The 26,015-nt window shown below is 42.8% G+C and overlaps 1 protein-coding gene and 1 pseudogene across 1 annotated transcript in view; both read right to left on the reverse strand.

Annotated features, from left to right (window-relative positions):
* LOC144596024 (uncharacterized) overlaps nucleotides 1-26,015 on the reverse strand; it is a 239,457-nt gene that overhangs the window by 15,925 nt on the left and 197,517 nt on the right. The window contains exons 38-47 of the mRNA XM_078404094.1: nucleotides 17,284-17,337; nucleotides 15,979-16,086; nucleotides 15,833-15,886; nucleotides 13,768-13,821; nucleotides 11,287-11,448; nucleotides 7,377-7,484; nucleotides 2,337-2,444; nucleotides 1,353-1,406; nucleotides 1,112-1,219; nucleotides 529-582 (exon numbers count right to left, since the gene is read on the reverse strand). Coding sequence (XP_078260220.1) covers nucleotides 529-582; nucleotides 1,112-1,219; nucleotides 1,353-1,406; nucleotides 2,337-2,444; nucleotides 7,377-7,484; nucleotides 11,287-11,448; nucleotides 13,768-13,821; nucleotides 15,833-15,886; nucleotides 15,979-16,086; nucleotides 17,284-17,337 — 864 coding nt within the window. The remainder of the gene's footprint in view (nucleotides 1-528; nucleotides 583-1,111; nucleotides 1,220-1,352; nucleotides 1,407-2,336; nucleotides 2,445-7,376; nucleotides 7,485-11,286; nucleotides 11,449-13,767; nucleotides 13,822-15,832; nucleotides 15,887-15,978; nucleotides 16,087-17,283; nucleotides 17,338-26,015) is intronic.
* Nucleotides 21,432-21,686, reverse strand: LOC144596120 (U6 snRNA-associated Sm-like protein LSm6 pseudogene; annotated as a pseudogene).

Genomic DNA, 26,015 nt, shown 5'->3' on the forward strand with positions numbered 1-26,015 from the left:
GATTGTCTTTATGGCTGAAACCCATAGTCCTTGCCTCTGAACATGGCCGGGGAAGAAAGCAAATGATCACAAATGTCCACGTGCACTCTTATTACAACTCAATTACAGACCAGCTGTCAATGCTGATACACCAGCAGTCAATGCTGAAACCATTAAGTCATGCAGTTTAGGGCTGGATTTGCATCAGAATTAATATAGTTTATTCCAAATATAAATTCTTGAACATCTCTTGGAGTCACCATGCTGTGATTATGAAAGCAGAAACAAATAATAGTGACCAGGACATAACCTTGCAAAATTGATTTTATGAATATATCGTTTTTATTATGTGTAAAACCCACAATTTTTAACATTCTCCTTAGATATAACTGTCTTTAAATGGTATCAAATCAAAATGAATGGACAAAGATGGTGACTGTGTGTTGAAATTAAAGTAAATAAATGCAGAGACTGAAAATGTAATGGCTACTAAACCACATTTGATGAATCCTGTCTTAAAGAAAATCAATAATCTCTTAAAAAGCTTACTGGTAATCCGCGACCCCCAGTTCGACCAGAGGTACCCAGCGGACCACGGGATCCCTGAGGGTAAAAAAGAGAGAAAGTCAGTTGGCTTTGATGTACAAGAATAGTGATATTGCTTCATGGAAGAACATACAAAACATGAAGGATATTTTCTTAAGTTCATAAGTTCTATGAGCAGAATAGGTCATTCAGCCCATCAAGTCTACTCCGCCATTCAATCATGGCTGATTTATCTCTCCCTCTCAACCCCGTTCCCCTGCCTTCGCCCCATCACCCCTGACACCCGTACTAATCAAGAATCTGCAAATCTCCGTCTTAAAAAGATCCATTGACTTGGCCTCAACAGCCGTTTGTGGCAATGAATTCCACAAATTCGCCACCCTCTTTTGATAAAATGGGGTAGTTTTAACTTCTGTTTAACTTCTGGTCCACATTGTCCTTTGGTGCCCGGATGGACCCACATTTTTACGTCTCCCTTTTGTTGATTTTGCAAAAACATGAATTGATTGTCCTACAACCAGTGGGTGCTAATTGGAAGACTGTGTTGCAATATATATATATATATATATATATATGTTTAACTTACTGTCTCCCCTCTAGGCCCTGCCTCTCCAGTTGGACCAACGGGACCGGGGGCTCCAGGTCCACCCTGCACGCCAGGAACACCTGCAGGTCCTGGATCACCACGATCTCCCTGCGCAGATAAGACAAGGTTGGTTACCAGAGGAACACGACCATGGACCGCTGGAAAAGATGACCGTGGGACCGACAAAATAACAGAAGGTCAGATCAATTCATTGCTCAGCGATTCATTTGCTTTGTTTTACCATCTCTCCTCCATGACCATCGCGTCCAGGGGTGCCATCAACTCCAGGAAGGCCCTAGGGAAGAAAGATTAACTAATTACCAAAAATGCACATCTAACATGCAAGTGGTTCATATGTTCTAGGGGCAGAATTAGGCCATTCAACCCATTAAGTCTTCTCTGCCATTCAACCATGGCCGATCTATCTCTTCCTCTCAACCCCATTCTCCTGCGTTCTCCCCGTAACCCCTGACACCCGTATTAAACAATTAAGTCTTTTAATCGCCGCCTTAAAAATATCCATTGACTTGGCCCCCACAGCTATCTGTGACCATGAATTCACCACCCGCTGACTAAATAAATTCTTCCTCATCTCAAGATAAACTTGTCACAGTGGAATAATTCTTACGCCCGAGTCAGAAGGCTGTGCATTCAAGTTCCCTCCCTGAATCATCATGTATGTTGGTGCTCTCATTGTGATATTGGGGGTGTGCTGCCCTGTTGAAATTGCTGTTCCATTCAACTCTACATAAAGGATCTCAGGCACAATTTTTGGCCGTGAGATCTTGCTGTGTCATACACGACAATACCGCAGTAAGTATGTTAGAAATAACCAACTGCACATGCTGGTTTATGCCAAAGATAGGCACAAAGTGTTGGAGTAACTGAGCCGGCCAGGCAGTGTCTCTGGAGAAAAAAGATGGGTGACATTTCGGGTTGGTACCCTTCTTCAGATTTCAGGTCTAAAGAAGGGTCCTGATCTGAATTGTCAGGTCTGAAGAAGGGTTCCAACCCAAAACATCACCCATTCTTTTTCTCCGGAGACCTGTTGAGTAACTCCAACACTTTGTGCCTATCTTTAATAATCCAGTCAGTACTCATGACTGCAAGGCATTTTGGCACTTTGGGACTTATAGATATATTTGGTCATTTCTTTCAAATGAGTGAAGATGCCACATTTACTATTCCAGCTATTGAGAGTCAAACAAGGAGGATTTCCACTTACATCCTGACCGGCTTCACCAGGAGGTCCACGTAAACCATGTGCACCCGTTGGGCCTGAAGGACCTCGTTCACCGGCAGAGCCTGTCAGTCCTTGTTTGCCAGGTTGACCCTGGGAAGGCAAGAGTACGGGAGCTGTCACACTGCTCGGTACATAGCACGATACAGATTGGACCATGATAGTTAGAAGAAAAAAAATCCATAAGTAAATGGAAAAGACTCTTGAACTTTCAGTACTTCAGAATGTTTCCAAAAGAAAAATATGATGTTAATTTCTACCAATTCTTTGAACATAGAACTGGGCAGGGCAGGCACAATGTCTGTGAAAATATGATGCCAAGGCCAGCTCTCATCTGCCTGCACATAATCCATATCCCTCATTCCCTGTATATGCCCATCCACAAACCTGTTAAATACCACTATTGTGTCTCCCTCCACCACCACCCCCAGCAGCATGTTCCAGGCATTCACCACCCTCTGCGTAAAAAAAATTGTCCCATCCATCTCCTTTAAACTTTGTCCCTCACACCTTTAATATCCATGCAAACCATTGTAGTTAATATCGATTAAAATCCAATTTACCCGCATCGTTCAATTCCTGCTTTTCCCAGCCATGTGGGTCTTTTATTGACCCACTGTCTAAAGGCAGCTTGTATATGAACTAAGCGTTGGCTGGCTGAAATATCCAGCCAGTGCAGGTTGAGGAGTTTGGCGATTTAGGAGCTAAAGTTCTTACTAAGTAACCTCTGTGACACTCATGTTCTCATTACCTCCCACGAGGGGCTTGACTGCAACTTCGACCGTGAATGACAAGGGAGTGCATTCCCTGCACTGCAAGAAAGAGTCTTGCACAATGGTTGGTCAGGTATGATTGCACTTCCTCGGTTGCATTAAAAAGCTATGCAAGGGCCACCAGTCACTCTCAAGAGCTGGAGTCAAAGTTACCTTACAAACATGGCAAAAAAAAAAGATTTCATTGATTACATGACCTAACCAAATGCGTTTCAATTACCCTCTGCATGAAGCATGTTATTTTACATCGATCCATCAAAGAATTAATGAATTATGGACAAGCTTTTGAAGAAAAATAAGCAAAACAGATGAATTTAGCACTGAGTAATCCTGACGATATTTCAGCCTTAGTATCAGTTTGTGGATAAATGGAAATCACAAACCATTTAAAGCAATGCAAGTTGTGATTGTTATCACGTATAAAGTAACATTAGTCTTCATCAAAGCTGTGCTGTACAAAAATAGGCCTATCAGCCCACCATATGAATAGAGTCATAGTCATAGAGTCATACAGCGTGGAATCAGGCCCTTTGGCACAACTTGCCCATGCTGACCAAGATGCCCCATCTACACTAGTCCCAACTGTCTGCATTTTCCATGTACATTGGCAGAAAAAACCTTCCCTATCCATGCACCTGTCGAAATGCCTTTCAAATATTGTTCTAGCACCTGCCTCAACTACCTCCTCTGGCAGCTCCTTCCATATATCCACCACACTCTGTGAAAAAGTTGTTCCTCAGGTTCCTATTAAAGCTTTCCCCTCTCACCATTAACCTATATCACCTGTTTTTTAAAATTCCCTACTCTGTGTAAAAGACTCTGCATTTACACTTTATCTATTCCCTTCATAATCTTAAAAACCTCTGCAAGATCACCTCTCATCCATCTCTGCTCCAAGGAATAAGGTTGCCTGCCCAACCTCTCCCTTTAGCTCAGGCCCTCAAGTCCTGGCAACAACCTTGTAAATCTTCTCTGTCCTTGTTCCAGCTTAACACCATCCCTCCTATAGCAGGGTGACCAAAGTTCTATAATTATCTGCACAGACAGTTTTAAAACACAGCTTTATGAAGTTCTGGTTTTTGTTAGGCTATGCACAGTTAAGTGTGATGAGTGTCCCACCCTACATATTATATATAAAATATCAGGCCCAGCAGCCATTTAGAGACGGCATGCACTCAATAATGTACACAAAAGTACTTGGCAGCATAACCAAGTTCTCAGATAGCTGGCATCAATCCTGGAACAGAGGCAAACCACCACAAAATGCTTCCCCACAAACATCGGCAAGAATTGTCCACTTCACACCATTTGTACCAGCAGGCCAACTTCCAGAGCACCAGATAACATCAAAGGATGCAGGCATTCTGCAGCCCGCTCGGGATCGGAAAATGGACGTGGACTTGGAAAGAAAGCTTGCGTTTCCCCCCAGACATTGTGACTACAACACTTCGGCCAGACATGGTCCTGTAGTCCACAACAGCCAAGCTGGCATACATTGTGGAATTGACAGTACCATGGGAAGTTGGTGTTGAAGAAGCCGATGAGAGGAACTCTGAACAAGTACTCTGAACTGGCAACTGAAGCTGCCCAGAATGGCTGGAAGACCAAGATTTTCCCTGTAGAAGTGGGATGCAGGGGATTCGTTGCTGCATCTACCACCAGTCCATTGAAGAAAATGGGAGTGAGGGGTCGCTCCCTCCAACAAGCAATCAAGTCCTTGTCAAATGCAACAGAAAAAAAGCAGCAGTTGGCTTTGTATTAAGAGGAAGGACAACAACTGGGCTGCAAGATGAAGAAGGGAGGGTATGGAACTGAAGGGGGTGTACCTGGGACGCTAGGTATCACCGTTAAGCCTTCTGGAGACGTTGTGGGCTTATCAATGAAACGTCAAAGAAGGAGAGTGCTACCTCCTTGACCCCACTGATGACCCCAATGATGTACCTTTCACCACTCCAATCCCACTGCCAACATCAAGAGTGCCGACTTACCACAGGGATTGAAACATTGTCCTATTAGATCCACAGTATATTTATATGCAAATCCCATCTCAAGCCACAATTGTTTGAGTAAATTAATCAGAGAATGAGAAAACTCTAAAAAATAAACAGCTGCTGATGTACCTAATGGGCTTCAGTCAAAACTTCAGTATCGACAAGTACATCATGCTCATCAGTGAATGCATCAAATGAACTGATGAACTTATTGCAGTCTAATCAATATTAATCTATAAAACAAAATGGGACCTCTAAAAACATCCTAAAAGTTAAAAACCCAAAGGCTCAGTCAAGATTTCTGAAATCTTGACCCGGCTTTGGGTGTTTTTAACTTTTTGATCATTCCCCATTTAACATTTTGATCATTCCCCATTAAAATGTTGCATAATTATTAGTTTGGAACAATGTAAACCCATATGAGCTAAATCATTCCCTTTAAAATGGGGTATACAATCATCATATGTACCAAGTTGAAAATATTTCACTACATTCTTATTATTTTAAATGTGTTATTCGGTTGTTTGAAAGCGAGTTATCTTAATGTAATTTGAAACATACTTTACCATGAGGCATCTCATATATTCTTTGGCAATCAGGATAATATTTTACTTTATATTATCCAAAATAAAATAAAGCAACACAATACACAAGCATCTCTGATTGTGTTTAGCACATCATTTGTGGAAAATATTGAACAAAACAGCCTGAAATAATAGTCATAACTATGTGGTTGAAATTAGAAGAAAATCTGTACAATTACTTCCACATTTGTTAGAGAAAAAATTGTGCTAATAATTTCAGGCATGATGTAAATTACAGGATTTTAGAATTGTAACACCATTGAGGGAAGCAATGCATCTCACCAAACCTGTGTCTGTTGCTAGCCCATCCACCTCATCCCCATGTCTCTTGTTGTCCTGTGTGCCTGTCTAATTCATGGAACATGGAACCGTACTGCACAGAACGGGCCCTTGGGACCACAATGTTTGTGCTGAACATAATGCCAAGTTAAGCTGATCTCATCTGCCTGTGCATGATCCCGTATCCCTCTGCTCCTTCCACTTCCATGTGCCTAACTAAAAGCTTAAACACCACCATCGTATCTGCCTCACTACTCCTGGCAATGTGTTCCAAGTCCCTACCACCCTCCGTGAATAAAAACCTGCCCTGCGCACCAACATTAAACTTTCTCCCTCTCACCTTACAGCTATGCCTTCTAGTGTTGGACAGTTCCAGCTTGGGAATTGGTAATATTTGAAGAAGCTGATTCCGTTTCCACTACCTTTACAACCAGTTAATCCTATTCTGAAATCATTCTGCGTGCAAGGAGGGTCTTTTTACGCTTTGTGCAATTACAATGTGAAAGATTAAAAAATGGATTTGTAAAATGTTTTGGAGGCTCCCTTCACTGGGCCCATTGACGGAGATTTGTTCTGTAATTTAACATCTCCACAATCATCGCATCATGTAACGGTGGCAGAGTGGTGCAGCAGTAGACTTGCTGCCCGACTACACCAAAGACTAGGGTCCAATCCTGACGATTGATACTGTCTGTACGAAGTTATACGTTCTCCCTGTGATTGAATGTGTTTTCGCCGGGTGTTCCCGTTTCCTCCCACATTCCAAAGACGTGCAGGTTTGCAGATTATTTAGCTGCTGTAAATTGTCCCTCTGGTGTTGGTTAGAACTAATGTATGGGACATCGTTGGTTGGCACAGACTGGTGGGCCCTGGGGCTGTTTCCATGCTCTATCTCTAAACTAAACTAAACTTCTAAGCTAGAAGAAGTCAAACCAGATGGATCGTGCCTTTGTTTTTAATGTGCCATGATATTTTTTCATTTGTTATCATATGCATCAATATTCAGAACACAGAATGTTCCATTTGTATGAAAGAGTGATTGAAAAGACTTTGATATGAATCTCATTATAAGAATAAGGTTAATAGCAAATCAACAAATTCCCACAATCACTTTTTTGCCAATGTTTCATGTATCAGAAATGTGTTTGTCATTGCCTCTGCTAAGTAACCTATCGACTGCCAAAAATATAAAGCCTTTTACGAGCATTGATTGCGAAAGAAGCCTCATAATGAATTGTAATTGAATTGACAAGGCCTGAAATTTGGTGGAAGATTACAGTTATCACGGTACAGTGTTCGGATTGATTAAAACGTTCACAGCTTTGGTTATGCCTGAAGTTTAGCTAAACTACGTAGCCCTTGTCACTAGGATGAAGCAACTCAGAGAGCAATACTTACAGCTGGGCCTGGCAGACCAGGCATTCCTCTTTCCCCACGATGGCCTGGCATTCCTGCAAGACCTCTTTGTCCTGTTGTACCTTGTGGACCGGCAGGACCGTCTGGGCCCTGTAAGTCACAACAGAGACACGTTGCTTCAGATTGCAATTAAGATACTGTTGTGAGAATAGACATAGTTAAAAATAAGTTTGTCAAGCTTCTTCCATCTGCATCTACCACATGTGGAAAACTACCTAAAACATCTGTGCTTAACAAGCAGCAGAGGACTGTCAGTGTCTCGATGGGAAGAGAGGTTCAACTATTTTTTTTGAGGAAATTTATGCAAACTGATTAAAATCATATGTTAACGATCATTCCATGCCAATCTCTCATTCTAAAACACTCTGCTCTTTTTTTGTAAACAGCCTCATGTCGTATGCAAAGGATCAGTATGTTAATTACACCAGCACTGGTATAGATTTATGCACAGATTTTAGGCATTGCTGAGATATTAACGGCATGGCAGCAATTCTTGGGCATCTTATCCCCTGCTGAAACTCCCATTATACTGAACCAAATTGCAGTGAATCCCACTGCCTCACAATTTTATAAGGCTCCTGGTCACTGCAATGTGTTCAGACAGACCAAGCTGTAGGAATGGACCTCTGATGGGCACATCCTTGTTCGGAAGAAACACAGCCACAAAAGACAATTGGTTGTGGCAAAGGCCACATACTATGGCCTGTCATCACCAATGCAACCCGATCCATTTGGTGCTTGTTCGTCAACAGGAAAATAGACAAGAAATTGGCTTCCATTGGTAGAATCTGGATGTAATTTTGGTTTCAATGATATTTTGGTCATCAGTCTCGCTGTCCACTGCAACAAATATATATTTTTCTTTCTAACATGGAAATAGATTTCAGGTTTTGAATTTAAATAATTATTAAGACTAAAATAAAATTTGGTTAATAACACAACTGGTTCCTACATCACTACCAATGTTATTTCATATATTCGTGTATCTTAACTCAATTTATTTTTATCAATGCAATATCACGATAATATTTATTCTCTAGGTACCTGTGCCCCGCTCACATGTTGATAAATCCTACATACACACAACTGTTTCCACTCAATAATTTAACTTGTCTTTTTATTATAGTAATCAGCAACCATAAAGTGTGGTATTGCTGGATTAAATGTCATTTCCAGTTGTGAAGAAATGCATGACGAAAAGCTAATATATCCCATTTAATAAAGCCACCAAATAGATATTTCAACTTAGAAAATAACAATTCCCTGCAATTTTGACTTGACACCTTGTTTTGCTCTTTATTTTCACCCTCCATTCTTATCTCACTGCTTGTTGAGACCTAGATTGTTGTATTTTCATTCCCATGTTGTCAAGGGAGATATATTCTACGTCAACCTCTCATAGCTTGAATTTTAGACAATAGACAATAGGTGCAGGAGTAGGCCATTTGGCCCTTCGAGCCATCACCACCATTCAATGTGATCATGGCTGATCATTCTCAATCAGTACCCCGTTCCTGCCTTCTCCCCATACCCACTGATTCCGCTATCCTTAAGAGCTCTATCTAGCTCTCTCTTGAATGCATTCAGAGAATTGGCCTCCACTGCCTTCTGAGGCAGAGAATTGCACAGATTTACAACTCTCTGACTGATTTTTTTTTTGCCTCATCTCCATTCTAAATGGGCTACCCCTTATTCTTAAACTGTGGCCCCTGGTTCTCGACTCCCCCAACATTGGGAACATGTTTCCTGCCTCTAACGTGTCCAACCCCTTAATAATCTTACATGTTTCGATAAGATCCCCTCGCATCCTTCTAAATTCCAGTGTATACAAGCCTAGTCGCTCCAGTCTTTCAACATATGACAGTCCCGCCATTCCGGGAATTAACCTAGTAAACCTACGCTGCACGCCCTCAATAGCAAGAATATCCTTCCTCAAACTTGGAGACCAAAACTGCACACAGTACTCCAGGTGCGGTCTCACTAGGGCCCTGTACAACTGCAGAAGGACCTCTTTGCTCCTATACTCAACTCCTCTTGTTATGATGGCCAACATTCCATTGGCTTTCTTCACTGCCTGCTGTACCTGCACGCTTTCTTTCAGTGACTGATGCACTAGGACAACCCAGATCTCATTGTACGTCCCCTTTTCCTAACTTGACACCATTCAGATAATAATTTGCCTTCCTATTCTTACCACCAAAGTGGATAACCTCACACTTATTCACATTAAACTGCATCTGCCATGCATCCGCCCACTCACACAACCTGTCCAAGTCACCCTGCAACCTCATAGCATCTTCCTCACAGTTCACACTGCCACCCAGCTTTGTATCATCTGCAAATTTGCTAATGTTACTTTTAATCCCTTCATCCAAGTCATTAATGTATATTGTAAATAGCTGCGGTCCCAGCACCGAGCCTTGCGGTACCCCACTAGTCACTGCCTGCCATTCTGAAAGGGACCCATTTATCCCCACTCTTTGCTTTCTGTCAGCCAACCAATTTTCTATCCTTGTCAGTATCCTACCCCCAATACCATGTGCTCTAATTTTGCCCACTAATCTCCTATGTGGGACCTTGTCGAAGGCTTTCTGAAAGTCAAGGTACACTACATCCACCGGCTCTCCCCTGTCAATTTTCCTAGTTATATCCTCAAAAGATTAGTCAAGCATGATTTCTCCTTCGTAAATACATGCTGACTCGGAACGATCCTGTTACTGCTATCCAAATGCTCCGCAATTTCGTCTTTTATAATTGACTCCAGCATCTTCCCCACCACTGATGTCAGACTGACTGGTCCATAATTTCCTGTTTTCTCTCTCCCTCCTTTCTTAAAAAGTGGGATAACATTAGCTACTCTCCAATCCACAGGAACTGATCCTGAATCTATAGAACATTGGAAAATGATCACCAATGTGTCCACGATTTCTAGAGCCACCTCCTTAAGTACCTTGGGATGCAGACCATCAGGCCCTGGGGATTTATCAGCCTTCAGTCCCATCAGTCTACCCAACGCCATTTCCTGCCTAATGTGAATTTCCTTCAGTTCCTCCGCCACCCTAGGACCTCTGGTCACTAGAACATCTGGGAGATTGTTTGTATCTTCCTTAGTGAAGACAGATCCAAAGTACCAGTTCAACTCATCTGCCATTTCTTTGTGATAATGGCACAACATTTAACCCAATATGTTCAAGCCTGCCAAACATGAATATATTTACATTGCTCCTGTTTCTGGCCTGTTGGCCTCCAACTTATGGATTTTGACCCTTCAAATAAATTTCTTGGATGTGAGGAGTATTTCTGCCTCCACCTCCAGCACTCACTGGGTGGAAACCAAAGACATGACCTGGCAATCTTCTAAATGAATCCCACAAGATCTCATTCACATCTGCAGACATTGGCTTTCTTCCACCCATCATCATGACCTCCAAGCAATTTCTCATCTCATGAATCTTGATCAATGATGGAAGGTTTTCATCTCATCTCATATTTACACATCATGCTATTTTTGTTCCCTTTGCTAAAATTGGTAGTCAAGATATTGGTAATCATCAGCAGATTCTTTCTCTCCAGAGATGTTGCCTGTCCCACTGAGTTATTCCAGCATTTTGTGTCTATCGTCCTATAGATTTTTTTTAATGTAGTCAATTCAATATTAAAAGCATATTTATTAAACTGTTCAGCAGCATATTGACAAAACTGATAAGCTACTTAATTTTGTAGAGCGTGCATTATAGGAGATGCATTTTATGCAGCTATGTGGTTGCATGATTGGCTTAGCATAGGAATTTAATGTTTACCTGTGGTGATAATAATATTGCAACTACATTCTATTTCATTCGGACATTTGTTTCAGGCTTCATGTTGATCTAAAACTCTAATTGCAACTTACAGTTGGACCATCGTCTCCGGGTTCTCCTTTATCACCTGAGCTACCAGTTGTCCCTGGAGGGCCAGGATCACCCGTCTTCCCAGGTGACCCAACGTCACCCCGTAGGCCAAGAGGACCTTCCTTCCCAGGAGTCCCCAAGGGACCAGCAGGACCTGGTTCACCCTACGAGAGAGAGAGAGAGGAGAGATGAATTCATCTTCTTATTTTTTTAACATAAATCGAGTCTCACTGTTGCTAATGTTTTCACCTTGTCTCAAAGTTTTCTTTCATTTGATGTAAAGAGGCGATTTTGATAGAAGTACAGAACTGGTATTTGGGAGATCGCATTTAGACATACTAATTTTTCACATGCATCAGTTTGATTTGTGCTGCGTCTTTTCCTAGTCACAGTCATTGAGCACAGAAACAGGCCCTTCAACCTAACTCATCCATGCTGACCAAGATGCTCCATTTGAAGGCATTTGGCCTATATCCCTATAAACCGTTCCCATCCATGTACTTACCTGTCTAAGTGTCTTTCAAAGGTTTTTATTGCACCTGGATCACTTTTCTTTCCCCTCTCACCTTAAACTTATGTCGTCTTGTTCTTAGTTTAGTTTAGTTTAGTCTATGGCTTCACCTGTACTGAGGTACAGTAAAAACCTTTGTTTGCATGCAATCCAGTAAAATAAGACTGTGCATTCACCTTATCAATTCCACTCACGATTTTATACACCTCTATAAGAACACCCTTAAGCCTCCCATGTTCCAAAGAATAAAGTCCTAGCTGTAGCTCAGGCTCTAGGGTCTTGGCAACATCCTCGCAAATCTTCTTTGCACTCTTTCCAACTTAGTAACATCCTTCCTATAGCAGGGTTACCAATACTGAACACAAATGCTCCAAATGCGACCTCACCAACATCTTGTACAACTGTAACATAATGTCCCAACTTCTATACTCAGTACCCTGAGAGGTGAGGCCCAATGTACCAAAAGTCTGCTTTACCACCCCATTGACCTGTGATGCCACTTTCAGGGAACTGTGCATCTGTACTCCTAGGTCCCTCTGTTCTACAGCACTCTCCAGAGCCTTACCTTGCATTGTGAAGGACCTGCACTGGTATGTCTTCCCAAAATGCACCACTTCACAGTTATCTGCATTAAACTCCACCAGCCATTCTTCAGCCAACTTGCCCAGCTGATCAAGACTCTATTGTAATTTTGATAACCATCTTCACCGTCCACCATACCACCTACTATGGTGTCATCTGCAAACTTACTAATCGTGCCTTGCATGTTCTCATCCAAACCATTGATATAAACCACAAACAGCAATGGGCCCAACACCGTTCACTGAGGCACACCACTAGTCAAAGGCCTCCAGCCCGAAAAGCAACTTTCACCAGTACCTCTTCTTCCTTCCATGAAGCCAATTCGGGAACCAGGCAGCTAGCTCTCCCTGGATCCCATGTAATCTCATTGTTGTTACTGAATCAATATTGTCCATTAGCATTATGCCAATAGCTTCATTGAATTAATTTAGCCAACAGGTATCATATTTACCAAGCAATACTCTTAATATTAGTTTAAATGGTTATTGGACATTATTGTGGATTACCACCACCAAATTATTCTGGGGAAAATAGTTTCCTGAGGAGAGAAAAGATTGCACTATCTCAAGACAGGCAGAACAAATGGTTTCAATTAACTCTTGAAAACATTTACATTGGTGTTTTGATGTGTGGAAGCAGATTATAGACAATAGACAATAGACAATAGGTGCAGGAGTAGGCCATTCAGCCCTTCGAGCCAGCACCGCCATTCAATGCGATCATGGCTGATCACTCTCAATCAGTACCCCGTTCCTGCCTTCTCCCCATACCCCCTCACTCCGCTATCCTTAAGAGCTCTATCCAGCTCTCTCTTGAAAGCATCCAACGAACTGGCCTCCACTGCCTTCTGAGGCAGAGAATTCCACACCTTCACCACTCTCTGACTGAAAAAGTTCTTCCTCATCTCTGTTCTAAATGGCCTACCCCTTATTCTTAAACTGTGGCCCCTTGTTCTGGACTCCCCCAACATTGGGAACATGTTTCCTGCCTCTAATGTGTCCAATCCCCTAATTATCTTATATGTTTCAATGATCCCCCCTCATCCTTCTAAATTCCAGTGTATACAAGCCTAATTGCTCCAGCCTTTCAACATACGACAGTCCCGCCATTCCGGGAATTAACCTAGTGAACCTACGCTACACGCCCTCAATAACAAGAATATCCTTCCTCAAATATGGAGACCAAAACTGCACACAGTACTCCAGGTGCGGTCTCACCAGGGCCCGGTACAACTGTAGAAGGACCTATTGTGCTCTGTATCAGATTAATACAAGGTGCATCTTCAAAGAAAACGTAAGATCTTTTCAAGGATACTGGGCAGAATGTTTAATGTGAGCGTACATTCCAGAATATAATCTCAACCCTTATGTCCTTGTAAACCACTACTCACAGTTGGTCCTGGTGGTCCGACTCTACCTGCAGGGCCAGGAAATCCAGTGGGACCCTATTATAGAGAAAACAAGGTTAAATCACAGGACTCACTTAATCTAGATTATCTTTTGAACAGCTATGTTGGTTTATCTGCAACACTTAATGTGGTCAAAATTAAACACAACAATCATAAAGTTCTATAAATGAGTGGAACGCTAGTGGCAGATTAACATGGACTTGGCGTGAGTTTTGGAAGAGAAAACGAGTGATTCTGAATGGCTTTAAACAAGCTGAGGGTGGGGTTGCAGGAGGCGGCACATTGTTGGCACAGAATACTTATTGTGCCCATACACAGCAGAAAGGCAGGACAACAAGGAATGCAGAACTGTGACCCTGAATCAGTTAAGCATGTGTCCAAGAAAGCTGGTCAAGTGACACCCAGAACCTGGTCTCAGTTTGGAGAAGTGACACATTGCGTGGTTACATTCATTAAATAGTACTCAAATGTTTAAGTGTAAAATAATCATACTTGGTTGGCTGTTTTCTAAATTTAAACAACATGTTTTCTTAATTATATGTGGACAATTCAAGTTAAATAGATACATCGATAATAAGTAAAAATGTTTTTAACTTGTTTGTGAATTAATAAAATTCACACGTGGAACACATTTTTGACTTGCTTTAGGGCAATTGCTTACTTTTGGATTTTTAATCTGTAATTTGTGTATCAAAGTGTTTGGGAGTTACAACACATTAGGCATAATTGATAATAACGTAGCCCAAGAACCCTGCACATACAACAACTGGTACTTGACAATGGCGCCAATCTGCAGATTAAATATCCTGTCTCAGTGTACTACACTATACACTTGTGCAGTGTCTGAGATGCTTATCTCAGATGTATCTAAGTACTTATGTATAGTGATACTTGTACTGGGCTGTATACAAAAATTAATTTCACTGTACCTCGGTACATGTGGCAAATAAAGTACAATAAAACCATTGAATAATAATGCAGCAATTTTAGTTCAATATGGCCTTATCTGTGTTTAAGGTAAGTTTACTCTGAGGGTTTACTGTTTAGTTTATTGTCGCGTGTACTGAGGTACGGTGAAAAACTTTGGTTACGTGCTATCCAGTCGCAGAATGACAATACATGATTACAATTGAGCCATTTACAGCGTACAGTGTACATGACAAAGGAATAACATTTAGTGCAAGATAAAGCCAGCAAATTCCGATCAAGGATAGACCAAGTGTCACCAAAGAGGTAGATAGTAATTCAGCACTGCTCTCTGTTGTGGTAGGATGATTCAATTGCCTGATAACAGCTGGGAAGAAACTGTCCCTGTGTGACAATCAGTGGATTGCAGAATAAGAATGCAGAATTAACAGCACGACAGCTCAATGAACAATCATTATGGAGCTGATGATTAATAATTGATAGTAATGGGAAGGTGCTGGCACAGAGTAACTAGCTTTTTTAGTTTAGGTTAGTTTAGAGATACAGCACAAAAACAGGCCCTTCGGCCCACCGAATCCACACCAACCAGCAATCCCCTCACACTAACACTATCCTACACACACTAGGGACAATTTACAACTTTATCAATTAGCCTACAAACCTGTACATCTTTGGAGTGTAGGAGGAAACAGAAGTATCTGGAGAAAACACATGCAGGTCACAGAGAGAACGTACAAGCTCCTTACAGACAGCACCCATTGTCAGGATCGAACCCGGGTCTCTCACGCTGCAAGGCAGGATCTCAACCATTGTGCCATTGTGCCCAAACACAGCAGGAAGGCAGGACAACAAGGAGCTGGCTGATAATTAGCTGCACTAAAATTCCAAAAGCCAGCCACAGTGGACGTTCTAGATTCATTGTAATCTATGCAACTACATTATTGTGAAATGAAGTGATCCATCACATGAGAAACACTTTGGGGTGTTGCGAGAATTCATAACATTAACAAAAATTACCGTCTCTTAATTGAGCACGTTTAATACATTGTTCCAGAAAGTAGTAGGAAAGTGAAATAGAAACTTGAAAAAAAAATCTACAAAGTTTAAAAAAGATACTTACAGGTGCACCCTGAGTACCACGTCCACCTTTAAGTCCCGGAACTCCAAGAGGGCCCTAGAAAAGGAATTAGGAGCATTACGATGAATAATCGGAAATAACCATTAACTTTTTTAAATCTCCATGATCTCTAATAGTGATGTACTTACTGCCGGGCCGGGAGATCCTGCTAGTCCCTGAGGTCCCGGGGAGCCAGCATCGCCCTTCTGACCGGGCTCACCAGTCTCACCTTTAACTCCGGGCTGTCCATCGTTGCCCTGTTCAGAATGAAATTGGATATTTAAGTGGGGAGCTAACTTATGAATTAGCGAAGAAAATCACCTGACATATATCACCGATATTCTTCTAGAGAGAATCTCACTAGGCCACAATTATCATGCTCAAAGCAGTAAGATTAGGATTTATGCTTCTTGAACTTAGATTACAGGAGCTTCTTCAGTGTGATTAATAATTCCTTGTGAGATTTTCTCCCCATCGGATTACAAAGATTATTCCTTTTAACAATGTCTGGTGGTGTAAGCTGAGCAAGAAACAGTAAAATAATCAAGTTCAGCCCATTGATGCGTGAGACATCTCAGTCATTAGTTTAAAAAATCAGCACCACTTTTTGGATAAAAGCACAATCAATATATCCAAAGATCCTCCCTATAAGGTATAAATTAATGAGCACATCCTTCCACTGCAGTTCACAATAGCAACAGAGACATCTTAAAGATATTGCTTTTAATTTGATCTTGGGATGTGATCATCACAGGCCAGGTCAATAGTTATTGTCTATTCCTAATTGCCCTTGAGTCTAACTAGAATATTTCAATCAATAAATTATGGTCTTCTCATCACTGTAGGTCTCATCACTTTAGACCAGACCAGGTAAGGAGATCAGACCTGTTTCTTAAATGATATTAATGATCCAGATATTTTTTTTAATGACAGTCTGGTAGCTCATGGTCACCTTGTGTGATCCTAGATTTTGATCCAATAATTTATTTGCTCAACTGAATTTAGAAACATAGAAACATAGAAAGTAGGTGCAGGAGTAGACCATATGGTCCTTCGAGCCAGCACAGGTGCTGGCTCAAAGGGCCGAATGGTCTACTCCTGCACCTATATGATCATGGCTGATCATCCAAAATCAGCACCTTGTTCCTGCTTTTCCCCATATCCCTTGATTCCGTTAGCCCCAACAGCTAAATCTAACTCTTTCTTTGAAACATCCAGTGAATTGGCCTCCACTGCCTTCTGTGGTTTAATTTCCTTGGCTGCCATAATGCAATGTGAATTTGCGTGTTATGGATAGTTAATCCAGTTCTCTGTACTTCTCGTCAAGTAACACAGCCTCTGTCCAGCCGCACCGCTGCAAAACATTTGACTGACTTGCATTTCATAAACCGACTGTCAGTAGAATAAATTAATGAGAAGATTTAAAGCAGATTTTTTGGACATAGATAACCTACTGGAGGTCCAGCAAATCCAACGGCACCAGTGGGACCAGTCTCACCACGAGAACCCTGGAAAAGAAAATCAATGGAAGTCACCATCAACACAAATACTTGTGAGGTTGTGCCAGATTACAGATACTGTTGCTCATCTAAAAAGTATTTGCTGGTCTATTAAACAAGTCAATGAACTTTAAGAATCAGATAAAGGGACATGTCTGACTCCAATCAATACCTCCCAGACTCGTCTTCCTTTTAGCATAATCTCTTCATTTCTTCTTTCTCTTCAGCAATGTGCAAATATATCTCCCCTGAACTCATAACTATTATCTACCTCAACGGATCTTACTATTAAAGCTTTCCACAACTTCATTGCTTGAAATAGTTTTTCACTTAATTTGAGTTAAGAAGTTGTTTCATATTTTGCATTGCATTGACAGATACATAAACCATTTGCCCGACCACACAATCTCACAATCTCCTTCCTTTATTCTTTTCAGATTCCTTTATTGCTTTCAAACATAGCTGTGTCTTACTATCAGAAAGTAATGAGGTAGAGATTTCCTTTTAAACACAGCGACAGCCATTAATCCTTGTGCTGCCTGTCTCTGGTAGAAGCATGGATCCATAAATTATTATAGAAAAATAAGTAATAAGTTTTGGGATAAGACTTCTGAAATCTTATTGTCAAAGTAAAGCGAGCTAAAATAAAGTAATACCAAAAAAGGGCTGGGGTTTGTGATTAATTCATGCCTGTGAGGTACACTGCAGACAGAACAGCAATTTCAAGCTGACTTCTCATTACATTCATTACATAACGTAAGCAGCTCTAGATGTGCTGTTCATTGGCTTGCCTCCTCAACAGGGGGCCCATACATGAGTGGTGCGTCTATATAAAGTCAACATGGTCTGTATGAGACAATCCAGACACACAGACAGAAGGTAGCAAAAATAAATCATTCTGACAGTCAGTGCTAGGAGCGAAGCCCCAAAGACCTGGATCTAACAAAGCCAGATGTTGAACAACGTGCCTAAGATCAATGAATTGCATTTTCAAATCCCCACCCTATGTACTACTGCATCAGCATCACATGGCTTCGTTTACCCTTCTGTAACTTCTCACTTACTGCCAAAACTCGGTCAGGTAGGTCAAGGTTTGTGGTAGACACCCAGCATTCTGCTGGCCTCCATACGCACATCTCACAGCCTTCTCACATTCATATCTTACAGACAGAGAGAGGTTATGTCACCTCATAGCAAGAGGCCATGTGGCTGATCTAGTTCAAGTCATTTCCTATTACAGCAAACCCACCACCACCATTCCTTTGCCTTCTCCATGTCGCTCTGAACATTGTTCTTTCTCAACTGATCCAATTCCTTAATTGATTCTGTTTCCACCACCCTTACAGATAGTGAAGTACAGATTATAATTTATTTCTGAAATAACAAACGTTCTTTCATAAACTCTTTACAAGTTTGGCCCAAAAGTTACAATCAGTGTCACCGGTCCTTCAACTAACCACTAATAGGATTATCTATTAAAGCGGATACAATAGATGAGGTTGGAGAAGGTGCAGGTGAACCTCTGCCTCACCTGGAAAGGCCAGGACATGCCTTAGCAAGGACATGTGATGCACAACCAGAGGTGGAACAGGTATTACTACATCACTTTAACACCAGAAAGGTGTTCATTAATAAAAGGGACCTCACTTAAAAAGGACCCAAACAATCGTTCCAGGTGAGGCAGAGGTTCACCTGCACCTTCTCCAACCTCATCTATTGTATCCGCTCTTCCACATGTCAACTTCTCTATATCGGCGAAACCAAACGCAGGCTCAGGGATCGTTTCGCTCAACACCTTCGTTTAGTCCACCTTAACCAACCTCATCTCCCGGTGGCTGAGCATTTCCCCTCCCACTCCCAGTCTGACCTTTCTGTCATGTGCCTCCTTCAGTGTCATAGTGAGGCCCACCACAAATTGGAGGAACAGCACCTCATATTTCGCTTGGGCAGCTTACAGCCCAGCGGTATGAAAGTTGACTTCTCTAACTTTAGATAGCTCCTCTGTCCCTCCCTTCCCCTCCCACTTCCCAGTTCTCCCACTGTCTTCCTGTCTCCACCTATATCCTTTCTTTGTCCCGCCCCCCCTGACATCAGTCAGAAGAAGGGTCTCGACCCGAAACGTCACCCATTCCCTCTCTCCAGAGATGCTGCCTGACCCGCTGAGTTACTCCAGCATTTTGTGATACCTTAAAACCATTCTGTGCCATTCACTGACGCTGTTCCCTTTGCCAAGCAAGGAAACGTGATGCACAACCAGAGGTGGAACAGGTATTACTACATCACTTTAACACCAGAAAGGTGTTATCAATGACACCGTTGCTTGCCGAGAGTGAGGCAACATACCATAATCTTTTATGATCTCCATCTCCACACCAAACCAAAGGCTTTGCATTGTTAGAAAATTGAACGTAGATATGAGAGGCATAGACAGGGTAGACAGTCAGAACCTTTTTCCCAGGGTGGAGATGTCCAACACTACAGGGCATGGCTATAGGTGAGAGGGGTAACGTATAATGGAGAAGTGCGGGGCAAGTTTTATTCTATACACAGAGAGTAGTTGGGGCCTGGAACATATTGCCTGGGGTGGTGGTGGAGGCAGATACGATAGTGGCGTTAAAGAAGCTTTTAGATAAGCGCATGGAGGTGCAGGGAATATAGAGACATGGATAGTGTGCAGGCGGATGAGATCAGTTTAACAGGTCATCATGTTTTAGCACAAATATCGTGGGCCGAAAAGCCTGCTCCTGTGCTGTTCTGTATGTTACATGTTCTAATAACACAGAGCATCTGGTTCACTGTGGAGATGGAGATCATAAGAGATTATAGACACAAAAAGCTGGAGTAACTCAGTGGGACAGGCAGCATCTCTGGAGAGAAGGAATGGGTGATGTTTCGGGTCGAGACCATCCTTCTCTCCAGAAATGCTGCCTGTCCCGCTGAGTTACTCCAGCTTTTTGTGTCTATCTTCGGTTTTGAACCAGCATCTGCAGTTCCTTCCTACTCATAAGACATTATGGTATTCTCAAGGGTAGACACAAAATGCTGAAGTAAGTCAGTGGGACAGGCATCATCTCTGGAGAGAAGGAATGGGTGACGTTTCGGGTCGAGACCCTTCTTCAGACTGATATAGTATGCTCATATCTAATCCTCCTTTCCATATTCCTATTCCCTCTAATACAGTGTCTCTCTGATTCATAAACACAGTGGATGTAGGTGTGTATATCTTATTCCTCCTGTAATCCTGTTGCCTTTGGAACTTTACTTGCAGTATTCTTCTTTTAGATAGGCAAACACCTCAACCTGACCCGGCTGTGGCAGGAACACGAGATGAGAATGACAAGGAAAGCACTGTAACACTAGGGTTGCCAACTGTCTCGTGTTAGCCGGGATATCCCATATTTTGGGCTAAATTGGGTTGTCCCGTACGGGACAGCCCTTGTCCCGTATTTGAGTGCTACCAGCAGTGTTCAGGGTTGGACCGCCAGGCGCTTGAGGGTTTTCATTCTCCGGGTTAGTTTCCCCACTCCCTCTCTCTCTCCTCTCCCTTGGGAGTGTTTCTAATTTCCACGTTTTAATTATTAAATCTCTTTGGCGCCTCTCAAACGCCTACCCCACCCCACCCCCAGGATAACTTCCTCACCCCCAAATACGGGACAAGGAGACGTCACCGCCCCGCGCCCCACGTGACCTCACCCAGCCAGCAGCCAGGGGCTCCCGCTCCACCAATGGCGGCCCCCCGGGCCGGGAGGCTGGTTGCTAAGCAACCTCCACTAGGCAGCCTAACAGTGGTTTTTTTTACATGTACATCGTCCTTTAATCACAATGTTTTCAGCAGTATTTCAGCTTCTATCCAAACATGCATGTTCCTTTAATTGTATACAATATTTCCAAAATAGGCCAGTACCAGTCAGAATAAGACATCACGTTTCACACATACATCACAGCCATTATCTGGTAAACCAAACTAAGATATGGATTAAATCATTCTTTACCGAGAAACCACCAGTTATATATTGTAGAAAACTGCATTTTCAAAAGAGTTAAAGAAAAATTTTGTTACATTAAAAAAATTACGCCTTTCAAATCAAAAATCAATCTTCAGTCTACAACATCATGTAAAGTCTTCTCTTTCGTGTGCTGATGTACAACACATTGTTGCCTCGAATAAATACATCTCCACATTTGTTCTTAAGCTGACCGTTCACATATTCTTCCGCCTGTTTCAGTACTATGTTCATATATCCATCCAAACAAGCTAAAACACCTCGGTAGTCCACACCCGAGTTCAGTTTAACCACCAATGGCCTCCTTATGATTTGTTTTATAAAATCGCTGGGCGTTTGCTTTCGCAGGCTCATTTTGCGTCCTTCAGCCTATGCACGGTCCACTGATGGCTTGATTCGAATAGCAACCCGCCTCTCAGCCCGGGCGGCCGCCATTGGTGGAGCGGGAGAACCTGGCCGCTGGCTGGGTGAGGTCACGTGGGGCGCGGGGCGGTGACATCACCTTGTCCCGTATTTGGGAGTGAGGAAGTTGGCAACCCTATGTACCACTCAATCTAACATATGCATTCTCACGCTCAGACTCCAAAGCTCTGCATAATAGAAGGACTCTTTTTTAAGGGCGAGTGTTGCATATTGTTAGCCGGCAGGCGTGAGATGCTTTGAGTCAGAACAAATGTAAAAGACCATGTAGCTGCCAAAATCTGGGGCCAAAATCTCATGCAGATTTGCAGAGGATCCAGACGAATACTCCAAGCTACTGGGGTATGGCTTGTGGGTGTGCCTCAGTACATTCTGAGAAAGCCAGCATGCAATGCAAAAGAGCATGGGAGAGACCAATAACATTGCACAAGGCGAAGGTTATAATGACATAAAAAATTTAAAGAATAGTCTATTCAGCTGGTTGCACCTGCTCCCTCATTTAGCATCATAGATTCCATTTAATAAGATTGAGACTAAACTTTTACTTCAGCATCACTCTCTTGCATGAACTCTATATAGTTTAGTTGATTGCCACGTGTACCGAGGTACAGTGAAAAGTTTTTGTTGCGTGCTAACCAGTCAGCGGAAAGACTATACATGATTACAATCGAGCCATCCAGTGTACAGAGATATGTTAAAGGGAATAACGTTTAGTGTAAGATAAAGTCCAGTAAAGTACAATTGAAAATAGTCTGAGGGTCTCCAATGAGGTAGATAGTAGCTCAGGACCACTCTCGGATTGTTGATAGGATGGTTCAATTGCCTTATAACAGCTGGGAAGAAACTGCCCCTGAATCTGGAAGTGTGCATTTTCACACTTCTGTACCTCTTGCCTGATGAAAGAGGGGAGAAGAGGGAGTGACCGGGGTGAGACACACCCTTGATTTTGCTGGGGCAGTGGCAGCGTGAAGTGTAAATGGAGTCAGTGATAGGGAGGTTGGTTTATGTGGGCTGAGTGCACAATTCTGTCCAAAAGACTTTGTGCAGTGAATTGAATTGAATTGTATTGAATACATTTTATTAGCCAAGTATGTATACATACAAGGAATTTGCCTTGGTTCTTTGCACAAAAGTAACAACACGATATACAGTAAACAATTAAGAATAAAACATTATAATTTAAGCATGTGAAGAATGAAATAAAATACCAGAGCAAAAGGAGGCTACAGACTCTTGAGTAGAGCTATTGCTCATGGAAAAAAACTGTTTTTATGTCTGGCTGTGGTGGCTTTGACAGTCCGGAGTCGCCTCCCAGAGGGAAGTGCTTCAAAGAGTTTGTGGCCAGGGTGAGAGGGGACAGAGATGATCTTACCCGCTCACTTCCTGGCCCTTGCAGTGTACAGTTCATCGATGGGGGAAAGGTTGCAGCCAACCACCTTCTTGGCTGATCGAACGATGCGCTGCAGCCTCCGGATGTCGTGCTTGGTGGCTGAGCCAAACCAGACCATAATGGAGAAGGTGAGGACACACTCTATGATGGCAGTATAAAACTGGACCATCATTGCCTGTGGCAGATTGTGTTTTCTCAGCTGCCACAGGAAGTACATCCTCTGTTGGGCCTTTTTGACTTTGGAGACGATGGTGGGCTCCAATTTAAGGTCCCTGGAGATGATGGTTCCAAGGAACTTAAATTACTCCATAGATGTAACTGAGGTGTTGTTGATGGTGTGTGGGAGGAGGGGAGGGGGAGCTCTCCTAAAGTATACAATCAATTCCACTGTCTAAATTGCATTGAACTCCAGGTTGTTGCGATGGCACCAGGATGCCAGCTGTGTCACTTCCTGTCTGTGGGCAGATTCCTCCCCATCCTGGATCAGTCCAACCAGAGTTGTGTCGTTGGTGTAGAGAGGACACAACTCTCAAGCTTGAGGAGCTTGACAGAGGAGTCTGTGGAGGTGCAGTCGTTGGTGTAGAGAGAGTAAAGGAGAGTACACAACCTTGCGGTGCTCCTATGCTGAGGGTCTGCGGGTCCGAGATGTGCTTTCCCAGCCTCACATGCTGCTTCCTGTCTGTCAGGAAGTTGGTGATTCACTGACAGAGGGGTTCAGGCACAGTCAACTGGGAGAGTTTGGAGTGTAGTAGCTCTGGCACAATGGTGTTGAATGCAGAGCTAAAATCCACAAACAAAATCCTTGCAAAATCCTGATGGTCTAGGTGCTGGAGAATGAAGTGCAGGCCTTGGTTGACTGTGTCATCCACTGATCTATTGGCCCGGTATGCAAACTGCAGGAGGTTTGTGATATTTTTCAGGTGGGCCAGCACAAGTCTTTCAAGGGTCTTCATGATTACAGAGGTCAGTGCGACAGGCCTGTAGTCATTAAGACCAGTAATCCTTGGCTGTTTGGGTACAGGAACAATAGTGGAGACTTTGAAGCAGACAGGGACAGTGCAGGTTTGCAGGGATTGTGTAGACTGGTGCCAGTTGTTCGACACAGAGCTTGAGGGTAGAGGGGGAAACATTGTCCGGTCCTGGAGATTTTCGGCTTTTCTGTCTCCTGAATAGCTTCTCCATCTCCTCAATATCTATCTTTTCAAGTGAAATTCACTGACACAATTCCCTCCCCAATGCAAGGTCAATAAAGTGCATGCAGCCTGCAAGTGACCCAAATGTTTAGTTTAGTTTAGTTCAGTGATACAGCACGGAAACAGGCCCTTCGGCCCACCGGGTCCGCACCGACCAGCGATCCCCCACATATTAACACTATCCTACACCCACTAGGGACATTTTTTCATTTTACATTTACCAAGCCAATTAACCTACAAACCTGTACATCTTTGGGGTGTGGGAGGAAACCGAAGATCTCGGAAAAAACCCATACAAGTCATGGGGAGAACGTACACACTCTGAACATACAAACTCGTAGTCGGGATCGAACCCAGGTCTCCGGCGCTGCATTCGCTGCAAGGCAGCAACTCTACCATTGCGCCTCAATGGAGCCTCGGGTTTCTATCCTGCAATTGTGTGCAACCTTTAGACATGCATAAGATCAGGCTGCGGTTGTAATGGTGTCAGCACTTTGAAGTACTGAGGAGATTCAATAGAACATTGAGTCTCATACTCTAAAGTACAAGGAGTCTCAATAACCCAGCGATGTAATCTCCAGTGGACAATCATAATGACTGGGCAACGACCTCGATGAGCGGTATTGGCTCTGAGAGCATATTTTAGCAATCCTCTTTTTGGATAGCACCATTAATGACCCCACTGCTGCCCCTCTGTCATGTTCTTGCTGACACTCTTCCAAACAATTGCTTTGGACTCCTGTTGCTTATGCTGAGATGGTCCTGTCCCAGTGTGGAACCCCCTTGAGGTTTCTCTCCAAGGCAGCCTGCTCCTTTCTTCATTAAACCATCTATATTACAGTCACAAGTGTGACCTTGCACGGGAGCACCAGGTCAGACAGAGGCAATCAGAAGGCAGGCGCTAAGGGAACACACGTCCGATAAGTCGAATTTTGCTCATAAATCTGACTCATAATTTTCATTTTGTGGTATTCTTTCCTCTTGTTTTGTTGCCAAGCAGATTTCAGCAAAAAAAAAAGGGTGGATGAAGGTTCTGATATTGAACACATGTAAATGATTAAGAAATAGTGTTGCTGAAATGCAGAGCATCAACGTTAGTTCCAAAATAACAGAGCTGGAAAAAGATTGGCATTGCACACTGATGACATCATTATGATCAGGCCGCTCCTCACACGACCTCTGGGTATCATGGTGTAGGGTGTAACCCATGCCTTCAGCCTGCACATACAAACACAGTGCCACTCTAAAAGGAGGGGAGGATGCTCCTCAAACTGCAGAGCATCTTGGACAATACAGCTCACCCCCTCCATGACACACTGGTCAACCTGAGGAGCACCTTCAGCAACAGACTGGTTCTACCAAGATGCAGGACAGAACGCCACAGAAGATCCCTTTTCCCTGTGGCTATCAAACTGTACCACTCCTCCCCCTTCTGTCATGGGGTAGACCGACTGACTGACTCCCCTTCCCCAGTCTTTGCACATCCCCAATCCTGGACTTTCCACTCGTCATTTTAATTTCATATTTCATGAATCTTGTTGTGTTTTATGACTGTTGGCAGACCAATTTCCCTGCTGGAATAAATAAAGTTCTATCGTATCATATCGTATCATATCGTATCATATGGAAACTAATCTACAAATCATTGCATCAACAAAAAAAAATCATATAAATCTAAAT

Source organism: Rhinoraja longicauda, chromosome 8 (assembly GCF_053455715.1).
Source record: "Rhinoraja longicauda isolate Sanriku21f chromosome 8, sRhiLon1.1, whole genome shotgun sequence".
NCBI lineage: Eukaryota > Metazoa > Chordata > Chondrichthyes > Rajiformes > Arhynchobatidae > Rhinoraja > Rhinoraja longicauda.